General features: G+C 40.6%; 3 protein-coding genes across 6 annotated transcripts; 2 read left to right on the top strand and 1 right to left on the bottom strand.

Annotated features, from left to right (window-relative positions):
• Window positions 1-2,647: 2,647 nt before the first annotated feature.
• Window positions 2,648-15,990, top strand: LOC105388925 (golgin subfamily A member 1). Of its 2 annotated transcripts, XM_048630926.1 has the most exons (13): window positions 2,648-2,858; window positions 2,961-3,100; window positions 3,271-3,327; window positions 3,606-3,777; window positions 4,146-4,303; window positions 4,846-5,008; window positions 7,939-8,090; window positions 9,034-9,180; window positions 13,467-13,690; window positions 14,031-14,175; window positions 14,591-14,746; window positions 15,235-15,347; window positions 15,767-15,990. In XM_048630926.1, the coding sequence occupies exons 2-13, from the start codon at window positions 2,984-2,986 to the stop codon at window positions 15,942-15,944; spliced, it is 1,782 nt and encodes a 593-aa protein (XP_048486883.1). In that variant the 5' UTR covers window positions 2,648-2,858; window positions 2,961-2,983; the 3' UTR covers window positions 15,945-15,990. The 2 variants fall into 2 exon arrangements, with proteins under 2 accessions (XP_048486883.1, XP_048486885.1); XM_048630928.1 differs by lacking the exon at window positions 9,034-9,180.
• Window positions 15,991-17,662: 1,672 nt separating this feature from the next.
• On the top strand, window positions 17,663-19,213 carry LOC105385876. 3 transcript variants are annotated; one of them, XM_038108764.2, is made up of 5 exons: window positions 17,663-17,975; window positions 18,059-18,250; window positions 18,372-18,569; window positions 18,654-18,731; window positions 18,812-19,213. In XM_038108764.2, the coding sequence occupies exons 1-5, from the start codon at window positions 17,973-17,975 to the stop codon at window positions 19,136-19,138; spliced, it is 798 nt and encodes a 265-aa protein (XP_037964692.1). In that variant the 5' UTR covers window positions 17,663-17,972; the 3' UTR covers window positions 19,139-19,213. The 3 variants fall into 3 exon arrangements, with proteins under 3 accessions (XP_037964692.1, XP_037964693.1, XP_037964694.1); XM_038108765.2 differs by having other exon boundaries at window positions 17,663-18,250; XM_038108766.2 differs by having other exon boundaries at window positions 17,663-18,569.
• A 242-nt stretch (window positions 19,214-19,455) lies between these two features.
• On the bottom strand, window positions 19,456-21,528 carry LOC105384398 (putative nuclease HARBI1). The gene is made up of 5 exons (XM_038108763.2): window positions 21,017-21,528; window positions 20,661-20,857; window positions 20,312-20,444; window positions 20,063-20,204; window positions 19,456-19,958 (listed from the first exon to the last, which is right to left on the bottom strand). Exons 1-5 carry the CDS (start codon window positions 21,251-21,253, stop codon window positions 19,546-19,548), a joined length of 1,122 nt encoding a protein of 373 aa, XP_037964691.2. The 5' UTR covers window positions 21,254-21,528; the 3' UTR covers window positions 19,456-19,545.
• Window positions 21,529-21,912: the final 384 nt, after the last annotated feature.

Here is a 21,912-nt window from a genome sequence, read left to right as displayed (position 1 = left end):
TTATTTTAATAGCCAAAATATTTACCGCGCTAATTCCACGCAATAGGGGTGCGCTTTCAGTCATATAGTCAATATTTTAGAATAAATTATCTTGTTCAGTTGTTATCAACCTTGTGCTCATGACATACAATACAGGGTATAACTGTGTGGCCATTTAAAAAATATCACAACATATTAACCGATGGCTAATTACAAAAATGGGATGGACAGAAATACCACTAACAAAATCCCTATATATAGAAATCCCTAGTTTAGTTACTCTTAATTTTAGTTGATGTGGTTTCATATCTTTAGCTTGTCGATCTTGTTCTAGAATATCTATTAGATTCTAGGACACATTAAATAGAATGAATTTATATTGATTACATTTTACAGTTCCTTCATCAAAGAGTACTAAGACCTACTCTGTGCAGCAGTCTCCATCTGTTGGTCACAATGGCTAAAAGTGAAAGAATTTTATTTTGTGCTTAATTTCTATGTAGACCTGTTTCTGTAAGGTTTATGTATTGTTGGTACCTATCTAACTTAAATTAAGTGTAAGTAATGTTTGCAATATTATACCAATACACTGACAATGAACACAAAACTGTAGTGTTGTGTTCAAGTCTATAGGTATATTTTTGCTCTACAACAATTACTTAAGCTGTGTTTGTTCATTAATTTTTCCTTTGTACATGTTTTATTATATTTGGTACATAATGTATTTTTAGCAAAGCTCTAATTAGGTACTTTTCTTTGTTTTCTCGCGATGGAGTAGGTACTTATGTATTTTGGAAATTGATCATTTAGGTGTAATTTATTATAGTTAAATTGTTTGTTTCATGTAGATAGTGAAGCTACATTCCACCCACTAGTCTCATTTATTTGACCAAAAACTATGTAGAATCCTATTCTAACAAGCTTACCTTGCAAACGTAGCTCCATCAATAAGGCATCTCTATATACGAAGAGATAAAGCTGGTGGTTAAAACATATTTGTCCATTGTTACCGTTATTGTCTATTATTAGTATTATCTAAGTCTCAGGATCATCGAGAGATAAACCGCCGGTTAGTATTAAGTACTTAATCACATTTTATGGTCAGTATATGTGACGAATACGACCGTCGTTTTATGTGGCGATGAACTGTAGTACCTACTAGAGGGTTACTCTATCTTACGAAAAAACTAAGTTTCGGATCACTGCTGCACTAACCCCAATTACAAAACTCTCTTTCCTTGTATTTAACGTACCTACCGATTGCATAACGGCACTCGTTCGTTCGTTTTTTATGAAGCTAGAGTAATCCTCCTGGTGATCACACGATAGGGAGGAAATTTTCTATTTGACTGTACTTACTTACCTAGTCCGCATTTCAAATCTTAGATAATCGTGCCTTGTATTTAGAAGCTGCACTATAATAATTATATATGTTAATTGAGGTAGATGCAGATTTGATTGATGTTATTATACCTAACATAACTTTGGCCCACCTTATCGTCATCTCCCAACTATTTTGTTATCTCGATACATATTTATAATATAATTAACTAACTATTTGTAATAAACTAGCAATGCTGTCTGTTTATGTAGGTTTTCATAGATTCTTGTTTCTGGGTCAAGCTTATTACTTAGGATGCTAAATTTTATTACCTCCTGGAGAGGCTAATGTAGGAATGTGTAAAATAACAAGTCATAATTGTTGAGGTATCACATCACACAAATAAGTAGGTACTTGCAAGAATAAATTGAATGTATTTTAATAGAAATGGTACCAATTCAACTAAGACAAAAGAAGTGAAAGAACCGAAGAATAATAAGTTTGATATGTAAGTTGTAAATAATTATTACACCCAATAAAGTAAAATAAAAAGATAATCTGTTTTTCTTACCCTCAGTTAGCCCTCAGCTAGCAGTTATTTATAGGCCCGGGGTAGTTACTATCTACAACAGCTAATTACAAATTCAAAATACGCGCGTAAATCGCGTGCACTATGCCAGAATGGCTCAGTCGGAAAACGTACCGTACCATTCGCCAAATGTACAGTCAACTGCATAAGTAGCTATGTATACACTTATGTACCTTGTCAAACTGTCGAACCGTCAAGCGGTTTCAGATTGAAAAGGTACAAAAGTGTATAGCTACTTATGCAGCTGACTGTACCGCATGCAAATAACGTCGCAAAATGCATCTCGACTTGCGCGTATCGCGGTCGTCGGTCGCAAGCATGCCGAGTCCGCGTTGTTCTATGGTCGCAAGGCATGCCTAGAAGAGATTGTGCCTGTCGGAGTCGAAACCTTAGCGCGCCGGCTTTTAAGTACCAGGCTAATAAAAGCCTCAAGGGGGTCCCTTGAGGCTCACCTCGCCCAAAGGCTGAGCATCGCCGTATAGTGAAGTAACGCGGCCAGCGTCTGGGGTATGCACTTATGCAGTAGGTAGTATAAACTCTAAGAAAACATACCATAATAGGCATCATAGTTAGTGTCTCCCCCTCTATTACTTTTTTAATTCATTGAGCGACAAAAATGTTCACTAGCCTACATTTTTGTACCTACCCACTTACTTATCTTTTCTTCTGCTGAAAAAGAACGGGCCTTGACTAATATTTTCTGTGATCGTGTGGTGTTGGTGGTCAAATGTCATGTCAGTTTGTCAGCTGTCAGTTCAGTGTCAGCTGTCAGTAAATTTTGGTTTTCTACTGGGAAAATATATTTTTCATTTTCAGTTTTTCAGTGTTTTTAATTTTATACCGTGAGTTTAGAGTTCACATATTTACAAATATGTTTAAGGAAATACGAATATTGTGATGCATACAAAATTTGATTGGGTTATTGTGTGAACGGCGACATAAGCACGGCAACAAACTTAAAACAAACAGGTAAAGAGAGCAACATTCCTACAATATCGAGCGTTATCAAGGTAATTTGCACAACCAGTTTAGATATTTCATAATTAAACTTTTTAATTCGACATATTTCAGTGGCGTAGGCCTTGGACACTAAAATGTTTGCAAGCTTAAAGAGTAAAATTAAGGAGGAAACTGGAAATGATATCAGCAAACTTACAAGCAGCTGGCGGGCGGGCAACTTGTTGGGAAGAATATCGTTTAGGGATGATACGGTATGGAATTAATTATTATAAAAATAAACTTAGTAACTTCATTAATTTCTACAAATTAATAACAGTCAGTCTGCTTTAACCTTTTAAACCTGTATCTAAAACAAGATTATTTGGATGTAGTCTTGGTTGCATTTAGCTGAATTAATATTAGTGACTATTTAAATTTCTAGACGGCAACAACGACACCAAGCAGCTCTGGTGGAGTGGGAGACACATCCACATCAGAAGTAAGATTTTTTATACTTGAATAAGTTAAATTTGTTAATAATATTATGCTTAATATGATAATAAATGAAAAAGCTAAGTTTTTAGAGTTGACCCATGTGTATGACCATAGTTTGAATATGTGAAGTCTTTATTTACGACAATCCTACAAACTAACAATGCTCATCTGGTCTTCATCATTTTTATTTTATTTTTACCAATACTCATATCACAAAAATCTTCATTTAAATGACTTATATAACTCAAAAAATCGTTATCATTACTTTCCTGCTCATTCCAGTCAATATCACCTCAACTGGAGGCGTACCTGTCGGACCGTACCGGCGGCCAGATCGACCAGCCCGGGCTGCAGCAGCAGTACACCGGCCAGCTCGAGGCTAAGCTGCGGGAGCGAGACTCTGTGTGGGAGAGGAAGGTTGAGGAACTGAAGCAGACCCTGGCTTCTGTGCAGAGTAAGTTCAACTGTGTGGGGTTGACGGGCTACTTATGTCAAATTAGTCTTAGGTCTGTGTATTGGTATAATTGTTGGAAAAGGAAGAAAAAAGAAACTCGAACTACCATGTAAATTGTCAGAGGCAGATCATTGCTGATTATTTATAATAGGTTTCACGCACTAGTTAGTACTCTATGGCGGAGAATTACATACAAACCTTCGCTTCCACAGACTATCCCATTCCACAGGGAAAGACATCTGACACAAACAAAAACTACCCTTATTCAAATGTAATAAGTGTTTTGATATATTTCTTTCCTCGTGGAATGAGATGTAAATACCAGTATTACTGCTGGATGCAGCCTCAAAGTATCACTTCTCCCGCAGGTGAAGAGGCGGCGGCAGCACAAGCAGTGGCGCGCGCCGCTCAAGCCGACGCCCAGCGAGCAGCCGCCGAGCGAGACGCGGCGGAGAGGCAGCTGCGCGACCTGCGGGCCCGGCTGGCGGCCGCCGAGCGCGCGCAGCCCCGCCTCGACGCACTCACTGTGAGTACAGGCCGCCTCATGTAACTTGATCATAGTATACTATTGACAAAGTTATTCATTATACCAGATCATGCATGGGAAATTTTGCGATACTTTCGAAGCGTAAGCTATAATATAAGCTATAGCTTAACAATGTGTACATTCTTGGACAAGCTCATCGACATCCTCCGCGAGAGAATACTGCCATGTATGTGTCGTATCTTTGTAATCCACATTCACGGAGGTGTAGCGACACTCATTTTTCAAGCCACTTAACCTCAACAGTGGTATCACACTAATGCTTTAAAGTCAAAAGTTTATAAGTGTTTATGTTTGTTACTCTTTTACATAAAAACTACCAAATGACTTTTAATGAAAATTTACTGCTGGCAAAGCTAAGCTCACAGAAAAGCTATGGTAAAGCTAATAACATGATATACCTCCTCCTTCCTTCTCCTAATAGGAAATTTCTGTGCACTCCTGGGTCCATAATGATCGTTTGTTCAAATTATTTTAACTCCTTATGTAAGTAACTGTGATCATGGAATGAATTATTACCCCAGGAGGAGCTAGAAGAGCGTAACCGCGCGTGGTCGACCGAGCGTACGGCGCTCACTCGAGCGGCGGGCGCGGCCGAGGCGCGGGCCGCGGAGTTACAGCAGGAGCTGGAGCTGATGCGCGCCGCACTGCCGCCCGGGGACCCCAGCCATCATATGCACCCTGCCGGTGTGTATCAACGACACATATATATGCCTACATGAAGTTTCAAAAGTTATACGAGGGCGATACCGAAATGATCGGGTATAGAAAAAAGTACAAAGATATCATAATATTATTTACTTTTATTGTTTTTCAAAGTAGTCTCCGTGACATTCAATGCACTTTTTTATTCGATTAAACCAATCATTGAAACAGTAATTCCAGTCTGAAGTGGATACTGTCAAAACAGCTGATTTGTAAGCTTCGACCGCCTCTTCTGGGCCGCTAAACCGTTGACCACGTAGCATATCTTTAATTCTTGGGAATGTAAAATAATCATTGGGGCTCAGATCAGGGCTATACGGAGGATGGTCCATCAACTCCACGTTTTCCATATTTAAAAACGTTCTTGTTTTGCGAGCGGTATGAGAGCTTGCATTATCGTGGTGAAGGATTATACGACGATTCGGGTTAGTTTTACGAAATTCTCTTACGACTTCCGGCAAACAAATTGTTGTGTACCAATCAGCAGTAACCGTCCTTTGTTCTTGTAATGGAATCGTAGCCACATGGCCAGTTTTCGATACAAACGAAGCGACCATTTTTTTCGACACGCTGCGTGAGCGAATAACTTTTGTTGGCTTGACCTCACCTTCGAAGACCCAAACTGCCGATTGATGTTTTCTTTCGGGCTCATATGAATAAATCCACGATTCATCACCAGAGACGATATTGTAGACAGCATTTGAACTGCCTCCATTGAACCGTTGCAGAGCAGATCGACACCAATTAACACGAGCCGACTTTTGTTCCTCGGTCAAACGGTGGGGCACCCAGCGCGAAACTAACTTCTTGACACCCAGTTCTTCATGTAAAATGGTTTGAATGGCTGTCATACCAATGCTGAGAGAAGCCCGAATCTGCTCGTATATCACATGTCTATCTTCTTTTATTAACTGGCGTACAGCATCGATGTTATCTTGTGTTACCGCTGTTTTTGGCCGACCAGTAGAAGGGACTGTGGTAAGAGAGGAACGTCCACGGCGAAACTCAGAATACCAACGATATATAGTCGTTTTACTTGGTGCTTCAAGTTTATAAATAGAAACAAGCTCGGCGAGACATTGTTCTTGAGATAAACCTCGACGAACGTTGTGAAAAATTATTGCACGGAAATGTTCCCGCGTAAGCTCCATTTTTTACACCGACTTGTCAAATTCAAATGGTCAATACTCTTTTATTTTTTACTTTTTTAAAAATTCGAAAATGGAATTATGTTTGAAAAAACACTACATTTGATACACCAAAAAGGTTTCACTCTAATTTATTCCTAAGTATTCTATTCCCGATCTTTTCGGTGTAGCCCTCGTATAAACTAAGTCGAAAGGGTCAATCTGAATGTTCTACGTCTTTTGAAAATACGCGACAAACATGGAGAAGCAAGTTTTTTTTGGTGCCCTTTCGGCTTAGTAATGTCACTTTTGCATCACTCTGTATACCAAACTGGACAGCTACAGAGGTAAATAGCGGCGGGCGCGGCCGAGGCGCGGGCCGCGGAGTTACAGCAGGAGTTGGAGCTGATGCGCGCCGCACTGCCGCCCGGGGACAGCAATCATCATATGCACCCTGCCGGTAAGTACAGTAAGGGGCAGAGAAACCTGACCCCCCTCAGAAGCATTGTTACTATGAGAGGGGGGTCAGGTTTCTCTGCACCTGACCGTACCAACAGCAGACATCCTACTAAAGCATGGTCGCCAAAGTGGCATTGCTCTTTTTATATTTGTATCTGTAACAGCACAGTGTGCCTAGCGACCGTGATTTAGACATTGGATAAGACAGTGGATAGACCCCGTGCTTTAGACATTGGATAAGACAGTGGATAGAAGAGCGTAACCGCGCGTGGTCCACCGAGCGTACCTCGCTCACTCGCGCGGCGGGCGCGGCCGAGGCGCGGGCCACGGAGTTAGAGCAAGAGTTGGAGCTGATGCGGGCTGCACTGCCGCCCGGGGACAGCAATCATCATATTATGCACCCTGCCGGTGTGTATCAACAACACATATACAGGAAGCAAAAGTTATACATATACTAAGTCGAAAAGGGGTCAAACTGAACACCTTTTGTTTTACAACTTTTGGAAATTCGCGAAAAAAATGGAGAAGCAAGATTTTTTTCCTGCTCTTTCGGCTTAGTATATCACTTTTGCGTCACCCTGTATACCACACTGGAACTGGACAGTCGGCTACAGAGATAAATAGCGGCGGGCGTGGCCGAGGCAAGGAGCTCGAGCAGAAGTTGGACCTGATGCGCGCCGCACTGCCGCCCGGGGACCCCGGCCATCATATGCACCCTGCCGGTATGTACCAACTGTTATATACTAAGTCGAAAGAAGGTCAATCTGAACTACTTTTGTTCTACGACTTTTGGGAATACGCGAAAATAATGGAGAGGCAAGTTTTTTTTCGCGCTCTTTCGGCTTAGTATATAATTATCAGTTTTGCGGTAAGTACATAAGAACAGACATCCTACTAAAGCACTGTCGCTCGGCACAGCGAAAAAAGGGCATTGCCCTTTTAATATTTGCCTCTTTCGCACGCGCACGTGCACACACGCGTGTGCTTAGCGACTGTGCTATAGACATTAGATAACCACGCTCACTAACCTCTAACTTCTCTCTTTTATCAATTCAATTCTCTTGAAAAAGGAAAGGCAGATTTGACCCGCTATTTACTCCAGCAAAGAGATGTTGCACCGAAGACACGACTCCTGATTGACATTAGGGATCCGTTAACAGCAATCTGGCTGAAGCTAATGCCTTAGTACTCAGGGCTCCAGAGAGTTGTTTTTCTTCAACGTGGGAGACTACTAAACCTGACTAATCCTCAAAAATCTAGTCCAAATCTATTGCCTGTCACCGTCACACAACAATACATCATTTAACAATGACTACCTATTTCCAGATAAACAAGACCTAGCCCAAACCGGCTGCGAGGCCTACGACCGAGTGTGCCGCGAGAGGGCGGTGCTGGCGCGGCAACTGGACGAGACCAAGATGGCGCTGGCCGACGTGAAGACCTCGTGGAGCGGGCAGATCGCCGCGCTCGAGACTCAGGTACCTTTCTAGCTGCATTTTCATAAAATATAAATATAAATAGAGTTTTTGGTATCAATATTGCCGAACTCCATTCTACCTTAGAGCGTTTGTCCACCGCACGCCTTCACCGTCGGAAGTAGCGGTACATAAATTTTACTTAGCTGCGTGTCCACCGCACATGCGTCACATCGCCGCATATTAAACTCGGCCTCAAATAATCTCGTTCTCGTGACGTGACGGTGACGGCGTGCGGTGGACAAACGACCTTAAGGCTCCCATTCACGGGCCCACCAATCCGCGGATTTGTCGCTGGCTGACAGATTCATCCATCATGTCCAATAAATTGGGCCCAATGGCCCAATGCAGATGCTATAAATGAGAGAGTGTGTTAGTTAGTCTATTCAAAATAATAATGTATCTACTAAAGCTAGTTAAGCTATATTTTTCTCACATACCTTTATAATATTACCTAATACAGGTAATATTTAAGAAAATAATATTATGTCTTAATTCATATATAAATGAAAATACAGTACACTCGTCGAATAAATGCTGGATATATGGGTAGGTACACTTTTTTAAGGCATGCATGTCATGGCATATTAATGATTTCAAGCATGTTTAATTATGACATACTGACCTTAACGCATGGTGTGAGAAACAATATGGTGTCAGAAACTGTATTTACATAACTTACTTACCTAACAAAATAAATCAAAATGTTCTCTTTTGTACATAAAAATCGCAATTTCATACTGCTGCACTTACATAACATTATTTAATAACAAAAAAACAGGTCTTATTTAAGTGAGTTCTATATAAAAAAAATGCGGTACACACAAGCCAGTGAGGTAGTGAATCGATAAGTTAAGTATAAGATCAAAGTTTTCGAAGCGGGCATGGATTCACGTCCATCCAGCCAACAAAGCGTGGCGGTCGATTGTCATTAAAAGTTGTATAGGTGGCGCGACTGTCGCGGCAAGCGGGGGAAGAGGGGGCGGAGAGGAGAAGGACAGAGACGGAGAAGAAAGAACTACAGGAGAAACTGATGGACATGACGGCCGAGCTGGAGAAAACTAAACAGAGCCTAGCTAATAGCGAGGCAAAGGTAAATGCTGTTATACTATCTATGGGACTTATTTTGAGGAACGAATATTGAATTTATATTTGATAATATCTAAAATATCTACTTCCAAGATGCCAATTGTTGAGTATTGTATGGTTTTATAATAATGAATTTAAGATTTGTTCCTTTAATATCTGTCTTTATCTTGTTATTGATGTTGATTCTGAAGGCTGAAATTCTAATTTTAACGCTGTCAAACTAAAAAAATTGCTAGCATAAAATGACATTTACGGAAACAATCATAGAGTCGAATTTTAAACAAAGAAATTAAGGTTTTGACGTCTCTAAATTTAAAATTTCCGCCTTCAGAATCGATATCACTATGCCTTTATCTTCGCTTAGCAGTTAGCCAGTAAAGTATAATGTTCCTATTTTCGTCGATATCGACCACTTTCGCAAACGTAGGTTAGGTACGTCACAACATCACTCGTATTTTCAAACGTTTATAATTTTATCACGTTGCACCCATAGATTTTTCAAATCTTCTGTCCCAAATTTGATCTCCTAATACCTAAAGGAATGGTGGTGCAAATGTTCAGAGCGGTAGTAGACTAAAGTAAGATAATCCGCAACAAATAATTAGCTATGAAGACTATCAAGCACGACTATTTGTTCATAGCATCTCCAATATCACGATAAACCTAAAAGCCGCTATTGAATTCAAGTCCTAATTTCCCCACCGTGACCATACTGACTCATCCCTAACCCCAGGTGGTGCGTTTAAACGGGGAAGTGCACTCGCTAGCGATGGAGGTGAAGGCTCTCCGCAGCTCGGCGGAGCACCAGGCCGTGAGTGCCAGTCTCTACAGCATTTGATCACGTAGCCGACTGTACTGGTAGCGAGTTGTGCCGCCGACTGTACTAAGCGTAGCCGTCTGAGTGAGCAGTTTTGAAAGATGCTTTTGTTGTTGGTGATAACTGATTTTGAAGTTAGGGTTAAAATGCAAAATGAAATTATAATAACAATAACAACGTGCTAAACATGTCACTTGAAAAATTATAAAGAAGTAAGAGAGAGAGAGACCATAAGAGATCGATTATCAAACCTTGTTGTACCTATGTAGTTGAGTAGTTCTTAAAATTACAGTTCCTTTATTTAGAGTGTCTTTCAAAACTGTTCATGGCAATCATACTATAGTTATGAAATGTTTGCATTTACTTAGGTTTATGTTGTTTATGGATGCTATGTAATAGCAGTATTTTGGAATTAAATCAGTTTAGTATATTTTTAATTTTAAATAGAAATTTGCATTCTATTTTTGGTTCCTATGATATATATTTTTTTGAGTTTGAAGCTGAAACAAAATTTTATTTAGTAGAGATTTTATTATATAAACATGAATAAATAATTATAAATAACCGTGTGAAATGCTTAGATAAATATTCAAGACAAGCGGTGAGTTGGTTTGTGTGGATTTTAAAATTAATTATGGGAGCTTCACTGTTTTCACTGAGCAAAGCTTTGACACTGCACTAAGTGCTTTTGATGTACTTAATTTGATGCACGCTGCGACGCCTTAGTGCCGGGTTTTGTGCAACTGGACAAGGCCCATTTTACCCTTTTGGGCGCACCCGTGTTCCCAGAGGGGGTGCCGAGTGTCTTGTTGTCCAAAATGAGGGCACTGGCGGACACTAAACCGCTCCTAGGTCAGCTCTCGGCGCATGTGGCTCTGACGATCCTGCGGTCGTGTTTGTCCATCCCACGGCTAACTTATACGCTTCGAACATCGCCTGTATGGCTATGTGGCGTGGAGTCGGCGATGTATGACGAGACACTAAAGGATCTCTTGGGGGGTATCATCAATACCAATATGACAGAGCTCCAGTGGTCTCAGGCAGCGCTTCCAATTAGGCACGGTGGTCTGGGCATCCGTCGTCTGCAGGACACTGAGTTGCCGGCCTTTTTGGCCTCTTCGTCGGGAGTGTTACAGCTAGTCACTCGTATCCTACCATTTAATGGTGACGAGTTGTACATTCCCTACACAGAAGAGGCCCTGGAATTGTGGCGGGCACGGTGTCGTAGCGGCACGGAGCCGGAGCAGCCGCAGCGTCAACGGGATTGGGATGAGGAGATGTGCCGGGTCGCGGTGGATGCGCTTCTGGCACAGACTACAGGCGAGGAGCTCGCACGCCTGCGAGCGGCGTCACAACCGGAGTCGGGTCTTTGGCTGCACGCATTGCCATCGCCGCAAATGGGGACGTTGCTGGATGACGATTCTCTGCGTGTGGCGGTGGCGCTGCGCCTGGGCTGCAATATCTGTGAGCCACACTCGTGCGCCTGTGGAGCGACGGTGGACCGGCTAGGCCGGCACGGCCTCCACTGTGTTCGCAGCGCGGGGAGGCTCTCCCGGCATCAAGCCATCAACGACATTGTCCGTAGAGCTCTCGTCACAGCTGGCGTTCCAACGGTTTTAGAACCGCCGGGTTTATGCCGTAGTGACGGGAAGCGCCCGGACGGTCTCACGCTGATTCCGTGGGAGTGGGGCCGGTCCGTGCTATGGGATGCGACGTGCGTCTGCACATTTGCCCCATCCCACGTAGGCCTAACCGCAGTAACCGCTGGTGCCGCTGCAGAGGCGGCTGCAAGGCAGAAATGCAACAAGTACAGACAGTTGATGGCCACCTACATCTTCGTCCCGTTGGCGTTGGAGACCGCGGGGGTCTGGGGCGAACAGGGAAAGGCCTTCGTAAGGGCGATCGGTCACCGCTTGAGGAGCCGAGGCTACGACAACCGCTCTGGGGCATACCTGATGCAAAGAATATCCCTGGCTGTGCAGCGAGGCAATGCTGCGAGCATCATGGGAACATTTTCGTCAGTTATGTCTCGGGGCGGTTTATTCACTTAATATCTAAGCCTCGTCAGTTTTATTTTCTTTTAAAATAGTTTAATTATTACAATATTGACCTCGGGGTTTACTTACGAATGCTCACGCATCCTTATACAGTGTTTTTTTTGCAGCATTCATTTTTCTTATTTTAGATTTTTTAAAATCATGTATTGTTTTTATCTGTTTAATTTCTAAAGGATTTTGTAATTTCTTACGGTGAATTATTAATATATGAAATAAATAAATATGTAGGCAGATACTTAAATACTATAATTCATTTAATTACACATGGGTTTATTCCGCAGTAGGTAATTATAGAAACTTGATTGATTTAGCCATTAAGGTATTGTGAAATTTTATTGTGATTTCTTAGTTTTTAAATATATAACCATTTACAAGTAATTTTTTATCATAGAAATATATTTGGTCAATCTGACGAATTTTATTGTGGATTAGTTTTATCTTTTGGAATCGTAAAGATAAGGATTAGTGTGTCACACATCACATGACGGCACCCTTTCATTATTCTTAACATAGTTATCAGTACAATATTTGCAAAGAAGTAGCTTGTTACTACAAAGGAGAAAATATATTATGTTTATTCAGTTGCAATTATTTTCCTAACATAGTGATACGTGTTTTGTGCTCTTATTATTGTGATCTTAAAGTGCGACATTCCAAAAAAGGTATTTTAGATTTTATTTACATTATACTTTTGTTATTTTTAGTTCAGTATTTATTTATCTATTTTTGGGCGAAATAAATGTATTTTTTCATATGCCGGTAAATTTTATTTGTACCTAATCCTGTTTGTGATGGAATGAATTATGCATGATAATTTTTTTCTTATTCACTGCACGTAGCATTGTCTAAATTGAACACATGGATTTTTTTTTTGCTTATAGCAATTTCTTGCTCTTATTTTGTAACTTAACCTTTTTTACTGGGCTGTTTTTATCTGGCTTTGCTTTTAGCTTAATTAACCATTTTGGAAATAACATGAGCAGCACGAATTGGCAGTAGATGTATATAAATATACTTAGGTACGTTTAAATGGTGTAAGATACCTATTACAGGATAATTGAATCCAAAAGAGGGTCTCAAAACTGTAGCTATATAATTTTTCCTTTGAGTACAAAGCAAAATAATGGCTATATATTATATTTAAAATTAATGCAGGTAGCCCTTTTTGTAGGGTATGCCTCGACTCTTCACGACAAAAGGCCGTGCAACCGTATTCGGAATGTCGAGTTTGGTGACTCCCTTTCGGATTACATTACCCAATTCACTTGGTTCAGTAAGTTGGTTGTGGGGGATCTGCAATGTAAATACTTATCCGAATAACTTTCACCTAAATAAATACTTGGGCGCTTCAACACTTTAAAATAATCTAATCAAACCCAATCCAAAATCGCAACTGACATCCCTAAAACTCTCTAGGACAAATCGATGGCGCTGCAACGGGACCTAGACCAGGCGTTAGAAGAGATAGCTTCTCTCAAGGCCAGCCTGGACAACGAACGCACCCTGGTGAAGCTACTCCAGGAGAGAACAGAGAAGTCTTCAAGACAGTACGATGAGCAGAGAGCCGAGGTGACCAGGCTTTGTGGGGAGCTGGCGGATTTGCAGCAGGAGTGCGCGGAGTACCAGAAGGCTGTTGATATGTAAGTGGGTTTTGTTTTTGTGTGTTAGTAGCGTAGTTGTTGTTGTTCCGTTATACGAAAGTTTAGAATTACAAATAAAGAAACATATAAACTGGTGTAATTACGGAGTGTTGCACATTCAGTAATTAGTTGATTACTCTTATGGTTAGTTAATGATTGCGAAAAAGATGTTAAAAATAGCCAACAACTTCATTAGTAGTAGTTTCCTACAACGGTTAATTAGCAAAATTCCAATTCTGTTTTTGCATATTTGACATATCACGTTAAGTCCTAAGTAGGAACATCATTTATAGGTGTCTGTCTCTTTGACCTACATAATATCCACTATTCTCCCCCACAGCGAGCGTCAAGAGAAAGAAGAGGCGTTTCTCCGCAACGCTCACATGTCTCAAGCGCTGGAGCTGAGCCGCGTGGAGGCGCGCCACCTGGCGGCGGAGTGCGCCGACCTCGCGCAGCTGCAGCAGCTGCACCGGCAGCTCGAGCAGGTATACTACATACATACACACATTACTTATATTATTATGCTCACGGCTGTTATCTCCAAAGGGGTAAGCAGGAAGACTTGCGAGCGAGCCACCCGCTTTTTGCAGTTGTTTGTACTCATGTGATAGGTGGCGAGCCGTTTCGCCGTTTTTGAATGAGTATAGCTCAAATGTTAAATGGTATCTAGATTCTAGACGTGCAGGACGATATTTTCCGTCATCGTAAGATTGCATTAGATACGTCACTCGGAAGTCCCCTTCCGTTCACCTCTTATGTGATTTTGATGAAACATAACTTAGAATACCAATTCGTAATCGAGACAGTTATCAGTAAAGACTTTTCTTTTTCCACTATATAATTACAATAAACACATTCCTTTCCTCACCATCTAAAACACTTTTTCCTACATAATTCCAGGACCAAGCAGCCTGCAAGTTAATAAAAGAAAACGAAGCGGCGAGGCAGGCAGAAGTAGAAGAGCTGAAGAGACGAGCGGAGCAGCTGGCGGGGAGCGAGGCCGCGCTACAGCAGACTGTGAGGGAGCTGGAGGCTGATATCTGTGATAAAAATAAGGTAAGAAGTAAACAATCGAAAGGTTGTTTGGTTGAGATCGCTATTTAAAGCGATAAGACTTTTGTACCCTTATTAAGTTGTCATGTAACATTGATATTTATTTCTTGGGGTACAAATAAAGAGTATTCTGTCTATCTGAATTCTATCGCAATATATCTTTGTAAATGTTGGTTGGTGAAGCTACAGGGTTTTTAAGTCTGAAACATGGCTTTTATGTAATGGCAGCACTGTAGCATCGGGCCCAACCACCTGTCATTTGTCATAGCATCATATAATTTTATTATACACTGCTGAACATTAGCCGCCGCCGTCCAAGTTGACTTAGTGTGAGGCTCCATTGGATCGTTGCGCTGAGTTGCGTGCGTTTCCCGAAACTCATAAATATATGTACGTTCCTGTGGAACCACGCAACGTTGCAGCGCAACGCTACAAAGGGGTCTTACCCTAACAGTTCTCTGTTCTCACCAAACCCCAACCTTTTCTTTCAGAAAATAAAGACTTTAGACAACCGGATAGCGGACATGAAGAAGACTCTCCAGCGCGAGCTGCAGGCCAGCCGCAGCGACCACCGCGCGCAGGAGGAGCAGGACATCAGCAGGAGGTGTGTACTCTCTATTGTACATACAGGGTGTTGCTAAAGTGGTATACTAAGTCGAAAGGGGGTGACTCAGGGACACTCTGTATACTTTGTAGTGGTTTTAGCCCTGCACCTTTGACACTCGAATGTCTCGAATGGAACCTTTGTGTATATCCCCTAAGGCTGTTTGTCCACCAGCTGGTTCCGCTCTAGTAGACAGGCTGCTTAAAGGTCTAAACTTCCTCCCAAAGCCACGCTGATCTACAGAGGGTAGGTAGGGGGAACCACCAACCTTCTGGAGTGATTTTACATTAATTCCAAAGTTATCATCAACTTGATCACTCTAGAAGGTTGGTGGTCCTCCCCGTCCTTTCAAATAACTCAATAGATTTAATAACCCATTTTTTATGAACTATACTAATGATTCTCTCTATCAATTCCAGATACCTAAAGCACGTGGTCCTCCGCTTCCTGACAGCTCGCGAGCTGGAAGCGAGACAGCTGACGCGCGCTCTCTCCGTCCTGCTCCGACTGAGCGCTCACGAGGAGGCGCTGCTCCGGGCCGCCCTGCCGCCGCGGCAAGGCATCTCCTCCTGGTTCCCGTCGCTTACCAACACCTGAGCCCCAGGATGACATGGCTAGCGATGTACGATACTACACGAACATATGGGAAAATAACTGCACCAACGTTTAACGTTAAAACGGCAATACGCTAGTGTTGAACGATACTACATACGGAAAAAGAACAGCGCCAACGTAGCCACTTTTGGAACTAATTTTGACAGTGACAGTTGACAGTGACGCAAGGTAAACGAAGGTTCGAAAATCCTATAATCGCTGCACAGGCTAACATGGCAATACGCTAGCGTTGTATGACACTACATACATAAAAAAAACATCGCCAACGTAGCCACTTTTGAAACTAACTTTGCCTTACATTTTGACAGCGACAGTTGATACGCAACGTTAATGGAAGTTCGAAAATCTTGTAATAGCTGCACTAATCTTATCTTTTGGGCGAGTTATAATTCTGGGTGCTGTGTTTTTGTACCTAAATAATGTCTTGTACAGATTGCAATGTCAATGGTGTTGGTGACGAGCTTAAAGTTGATTGAAGATAATGGTGAATAGTTCGAATCTTGCCGTTGGTATTGTGGTGTTAGTTATACGAAAGTATCTTAATATTTATATGTTTTATAGTTATAAGTTTTCTGTGTAAGCGCTGAATGTAAAATGACTAGAAATACGTCTTGAATAATTTTGTAATCCCTAATTAAGTACATATGCTGAGCTAAATTTATAGTAATGAAACGGCTGATACAGGAATAAATGCAATGTAGTATAGACAATTAGACAGAGATCAACCTGTATTCGTCTCATAAACTGCTATTGACAATATTTCATCGCCAGTTTCGGTCAACTTTCGTGAATCGTACGCATCGAGCAATTTGGTAAGGGTACATTTTATGTGTAAACAATAAATTACATTGCCTTAGATTTCGCTAGGTAGGATGCTAGAATAATATTTATTTGTTAATAGCATAATTACTGCTAGTACGTTGCCTGTGCCTGTATTATTAATGATAAGTAGAATTCCCATTGTTTTTAGATGTATTAGTAATATTCAGTATTATGCGCAAATCATACCTACGTTTTTGAAAAAAAATTATTGTCATATTCCGTAGTCATTGTTTAACCACGTAACTATTTGAAATTAACATAAAATTGAATTTTTTACATGGACATGATTAATTTGTTCTTCGTAAAATAACTCAATTTTCTAAGTTAACACATGGGAATTGTATTAGTAATGATCCAAAGTGGCTTCTCTTGCTTGATATTATTATTTCTTGTGATAACCCGAAAGAAATCTCCCCCTCTTCTTTTAGTATTACAGTGGTTAACATCATAACGAATGTAATTCTGAGATAGATGCCTTTTTCATATCACTGATAGCTGATAGGTAAAATAAATATACAATACCTACACTGCCATTAGTCAAAAAAGATTAGTTGTGTATGGAAATCGTAGAAATTTCGTAGCCATCGGGGAAATCCATGCTTGCCCGATTTTAATACAATATTCAGCTCCTGAACAAATAAATTATTTACAACTCTAAATACTTTGATAGTTAAATATCTATGAACACACGGGCAGGCAAGATATAGGTATCTGACTATTATACTATCTGACTAGCGCTGAGTTGCATAAAGGAACTTTCAGCTAATGTCGAACTTAAATGTGAGTATACTACCTTGCTAGAAACTACTACCTTGACAGAAAGAGACACATAGATTTAATGGCGAGATTAGCTTAAAGTTCCTATCTGCACTCAGTAGGCCTACTCTTGGCACGCAAGACGTAAATTCATATTGTGTCAAGATCGAACACAAGTTTATGGCAATTTCAAGTTAGATTTGGCACTCCCGACATGAATTGGCTCACGATCTTGTTCAGATCGTCTTGTGTTCTAACTTGTGTTGCATGTGAGTCAATTTTGACAGCTACTCTGTGAAAGAATGAACGAAAAACATGAAAAATGAATGACGGCGGAAAAAAAATAAAATTGTCACAAACTTTCTTGCCGCCATCCCCGTCCGGTGAAAATAAATAGATAACAACTTTAACTAAAAGTTTTAAAACGATATCATGGTGAGTTATTCAGTAACCAAACGTGTTAGAATCATTCGTATATCTACTATGATAATTTTAATGAACCTAGTTTTTCCCCGCAGAGTTCCGCAACTCGGCCGTCATATCGTCAGATGGAATTACTAGTAGAGTATTTAGAAAGCAACCCAGGGTTGGCCAGGGGTCTTCTAAAGACCGCCCAAGGGCGGTCAGAAACAAAAAAAAAATGGATATCGTTGGCCTCGACCCTAAATGCGGTCGGAGGGTCTATAAAAGATGGACCCGCCTGGTGCAAAGTAAGTTAATATCATAAGTTTACTTTTCATTTTGTTTTGACTACTATAAATTAAAAGCCCCGTAACTAAACTTCCCTCAAGATTACCGACTAATATTACTTTATTTCTTTTTATTTTTAAGTACTGGACCGAAAAAAAATGTTACCTTAAACGCATATGCGCAAGGAATTCGGCGTCAATGAGGCGAACTGGCGGCGGCCCTAGCGACCCGTCACCAAAATTTTCGGACTTGGAACAGAGGATGGTGGCGGTCATGGGCGGTGAAGAGTTTGCCACCGGTGATCAGCACTTGGCAATCAACCCATTTGCCACTCAGGAGGTGAATAATAATGTTTAATTATGCTATGTGCCATCTTTTGTGTGTTATGTTTATGTATGAACTCATGTAACTTATTTTTTTTAGCCTACAAGACAAGTTGACCACGAGCCAGAGGACTTGGCCACTCGTGAAGGCAGTTGCAACCAGCTTCCCTCTCTGGAGGTAAACAATTAACTTATGATTCAGGTTATACTTAGTGTCACCTTTTTGTGTAACTAATAGTGTATTTGTTTTTTTTTCAGATTGCATCATGCTCTGGTCAATGGCAGGACCTAGTTAACGTCGAGGCCAATCCTGAGCCTATTATAGGCGAGGTGCAGACCCCTGACTACATTGTTGTCGAGGTGCAACCTGAGCAGTCATTGGGCTCAGCTAATCCTTCTCGCACCTCACAGCGCCGGTCCAGCCGCCGCAACCAAGTCGACCTAGAAGTCGACAGAATGACGGCGATAGAAGAGAAGAGGGTCGAGGCTGAGCTGCTGACAGCACGGGCTTTAGGGGACCTAGCATCAGCGGTCCGTGATGGAGTAAATGTGCTCAAAGAAATTGCACAATATTTCAAAAAATAACAAATTTATCTAGCTTAGGGTTTATAAGTAGACATTGATTATAATATTTTTTATACCTGTTGATTAAGGTACCAATCTGAAAAAAATTTGCTTTAAGTTGTTGTAATTTTTATTAATATAAAAAGCATGTATGGTTATGTTCCTATTGTTATAAGTGTTTTATCAGTGTACAATATGTTTTTCCTGTGATTATAATTTAATTTTATGTTAATTATAAGTACCTACCTATACTTTTGAAAATTTTAGTTAAAATGTTGATTAATGTAAAGAAAAAATTTATAAGTGTTATAACAGTGGTGGATAAAAATAAACAATTCTGAAATTTACATACATTTTTATTTAAATAAACATTTTTACAAGTCATAGTCAAGACATACTATTTACAAGATACTATAATTTATAGTTTGTTAGCGAGAGGCCCAAAGTTGTCGGACCAGTTGTGCCCGAGCTGCCTCTCCCCTGTGTAGCTCTTCGTTGCCAGGGCCTCCAGCCGGTCCACCATGCAGCTCCCCGATGTCCTGGGCTGGAGCCAGTTCCCCCTGCAACTCGTCGTGGGCTTGGTCCAAGTCTAAATGTGCCTGGTTGCACATATTGTGAAGCACAACACATGCGTGTATTATACTTGCTGCCTTGTCAGGGTGGTAATGGAGGACTCTGTGGCCAAGAAGACACCGCCACCTTGCTTTTATTACGCCAATGGCGCGTTCCACTGTGTTGCGAGCTGTGCAATGTTTTTGCGTGTAATACTCCTCAGGAGAGCCAGCTGGCGCATCCACAATGGGGGTCATCATGTACTCCCTCTGTGCATAACCAGAATCACCTGAAATATAGGTTTAATTAGTTCCAATGGAAATTGATAGTGTGCACACTATACCACTTTTATAGTTGAATCAAGACTTTTAAAAATAGTATAATGATACCAACCCAGCAATGCCACCCTCTCTCCAGTTCTTTGTAGATTTATGAGGTGTTCTTTCACCGGGTGCTGGTTCCACACATGGCTGTCATGGGATGCACCGCCAAAGGATGCATCAACGCACAATATATTTAGGTCTGCATCACATATCTGTAAAATAATAATGCACACATTCATATTAATAAAGAGGGACATATAGAAATGGTTTGTGTTATTTATACTTGAAAATAATCTATAGTTAAATAATGGATAATTACAATCATGACATTCCGGGAATGGTAGTGCTTGCGGTTGAAGTATCTCTCCTCAAAATTTTGTGGACGAATGATGGCCACATGGGTGCCATCTATGCAACCAATTATAGCTGGTATGCCATATTTTTCATAAAACCTGAGAAATAATAATGTAAGTTATTATCAGATGAATGGTATGCAATAGCGCTAATGCAATTAAATCTTCACTTGTAGATAATCTGTTAATAGTCATTTATTTTAAGGGAGCTGTGGTGGCTGAGTGGAGCTAAATACAATACACTTGTTTACATTATAGATAAAACATGAAACCATAATGGGAGTACAAAGACAGTGTAATCATGGTAGAACACACCTCCTTTTCAAAATTTCCCGCTCTACTTCATTTTGGGGAAACTTTATCCACTTCCCAACGACTGTGGGATTGTTAAGTGCACATGTGACCTCTGATATTGCCCGAGACACTGATTGTTGGGACATTAGGGTACCATGGCTATTGCCCACAAGCCTTTGATAGCTGCCGGTAGCATAAAAAGATAATGCCACTAAAATCTGAAACAGACATTATAGAATTAGTATTTAGTAACAGTTTAATTTGATTGCGAGTCATATTTACGTCTTTGTACCTATACATTATAACTTAATGCCATGAGTATAGTAGTTAGAATTCCCTATTACCAACATTGAGGTTATGTATACATAAAATCTTACCTTATATCTTATGGAGATATCGGTTACCCGTGTTGGCTGCTTCATAAGCGGCCCAATGTCTCCACACAAATCCTCGAATAGAGCTTTACTGAGGCGGTAGTTTTCTCTGAATTCCGCTTCGCTCATTTCCAAAGCCTCGTCCAAATAGCGGACCATTCGCCGCTGATTTCTGCGCCTCCGCAAATCCCTTCGATGCGCATTACGCAAAATCGAAAATTGAAGCACTAAACGAGCCATTTAACCAGCTAATTTATTCAAAAATCTCTACTTAAAACTCAGTAAAGTTGTATATTTGTTCTTGCGTAGACGACTTGCCTCAACACAAGATGGAACACAATAACATCTGTCAAAAAGGTTGTCAAGAGTGCCAATTCACAATTTGGACTAGATTTTGACGCGTTCCGTCGATAACCGCTCAATAGTTAAGACAAGATGGCGCCACCGTCGATTTCGGGAGTGCCAAATGGCGAGAAGGCAAGATGAAACCAATACATTGCGTGCCAAGAGTAGGGCTACAGCATAGATAAGTTATACTATCTATTTATTATTAGTATTGTAATGGTCATCCTTATATTATAATTTAGGATATCTAGTCTTACTATCATATTGTATAAAAAGATTGTTGATATTCACACAGTATAATTTTGTTGTTAATTTAAATAATAATATATTTTTCTGTAACTTTTATTTCTGATAGCTATTTATGTTTAGTATGTTTACAAGTGATTTGACGAATAAAAAGTATTAGATAACGTGTATTTATAGTGTTTTTATTTAAAATGGTTTGTCCATATTTCCTCATTTATCTCGGAAACCGTAAGAGATATCGAAAAACTAATGAAAATTTGGTACCCCCTACGAGGATACACCCCCGCAACAAGGGATTGTCTACACAT

This window comes from Plutella xylostella, chromosome 4 (genome assembly GCF_932276165.1).
Source record: "Plutella xylostella chromosome 4, ilPluXylo3.1, whole genome shotgun sequence".
NCBI lineage: Eukaryota > Metazoa > Arthropoda > Insecta > Lepidoptera > Plutellidae > Plutella > Plutella xylostella.
Note: the sequence above shows the minus strand (reverse complement) of the source record. Positions and strands in the feature narration are given on the sequence as shown.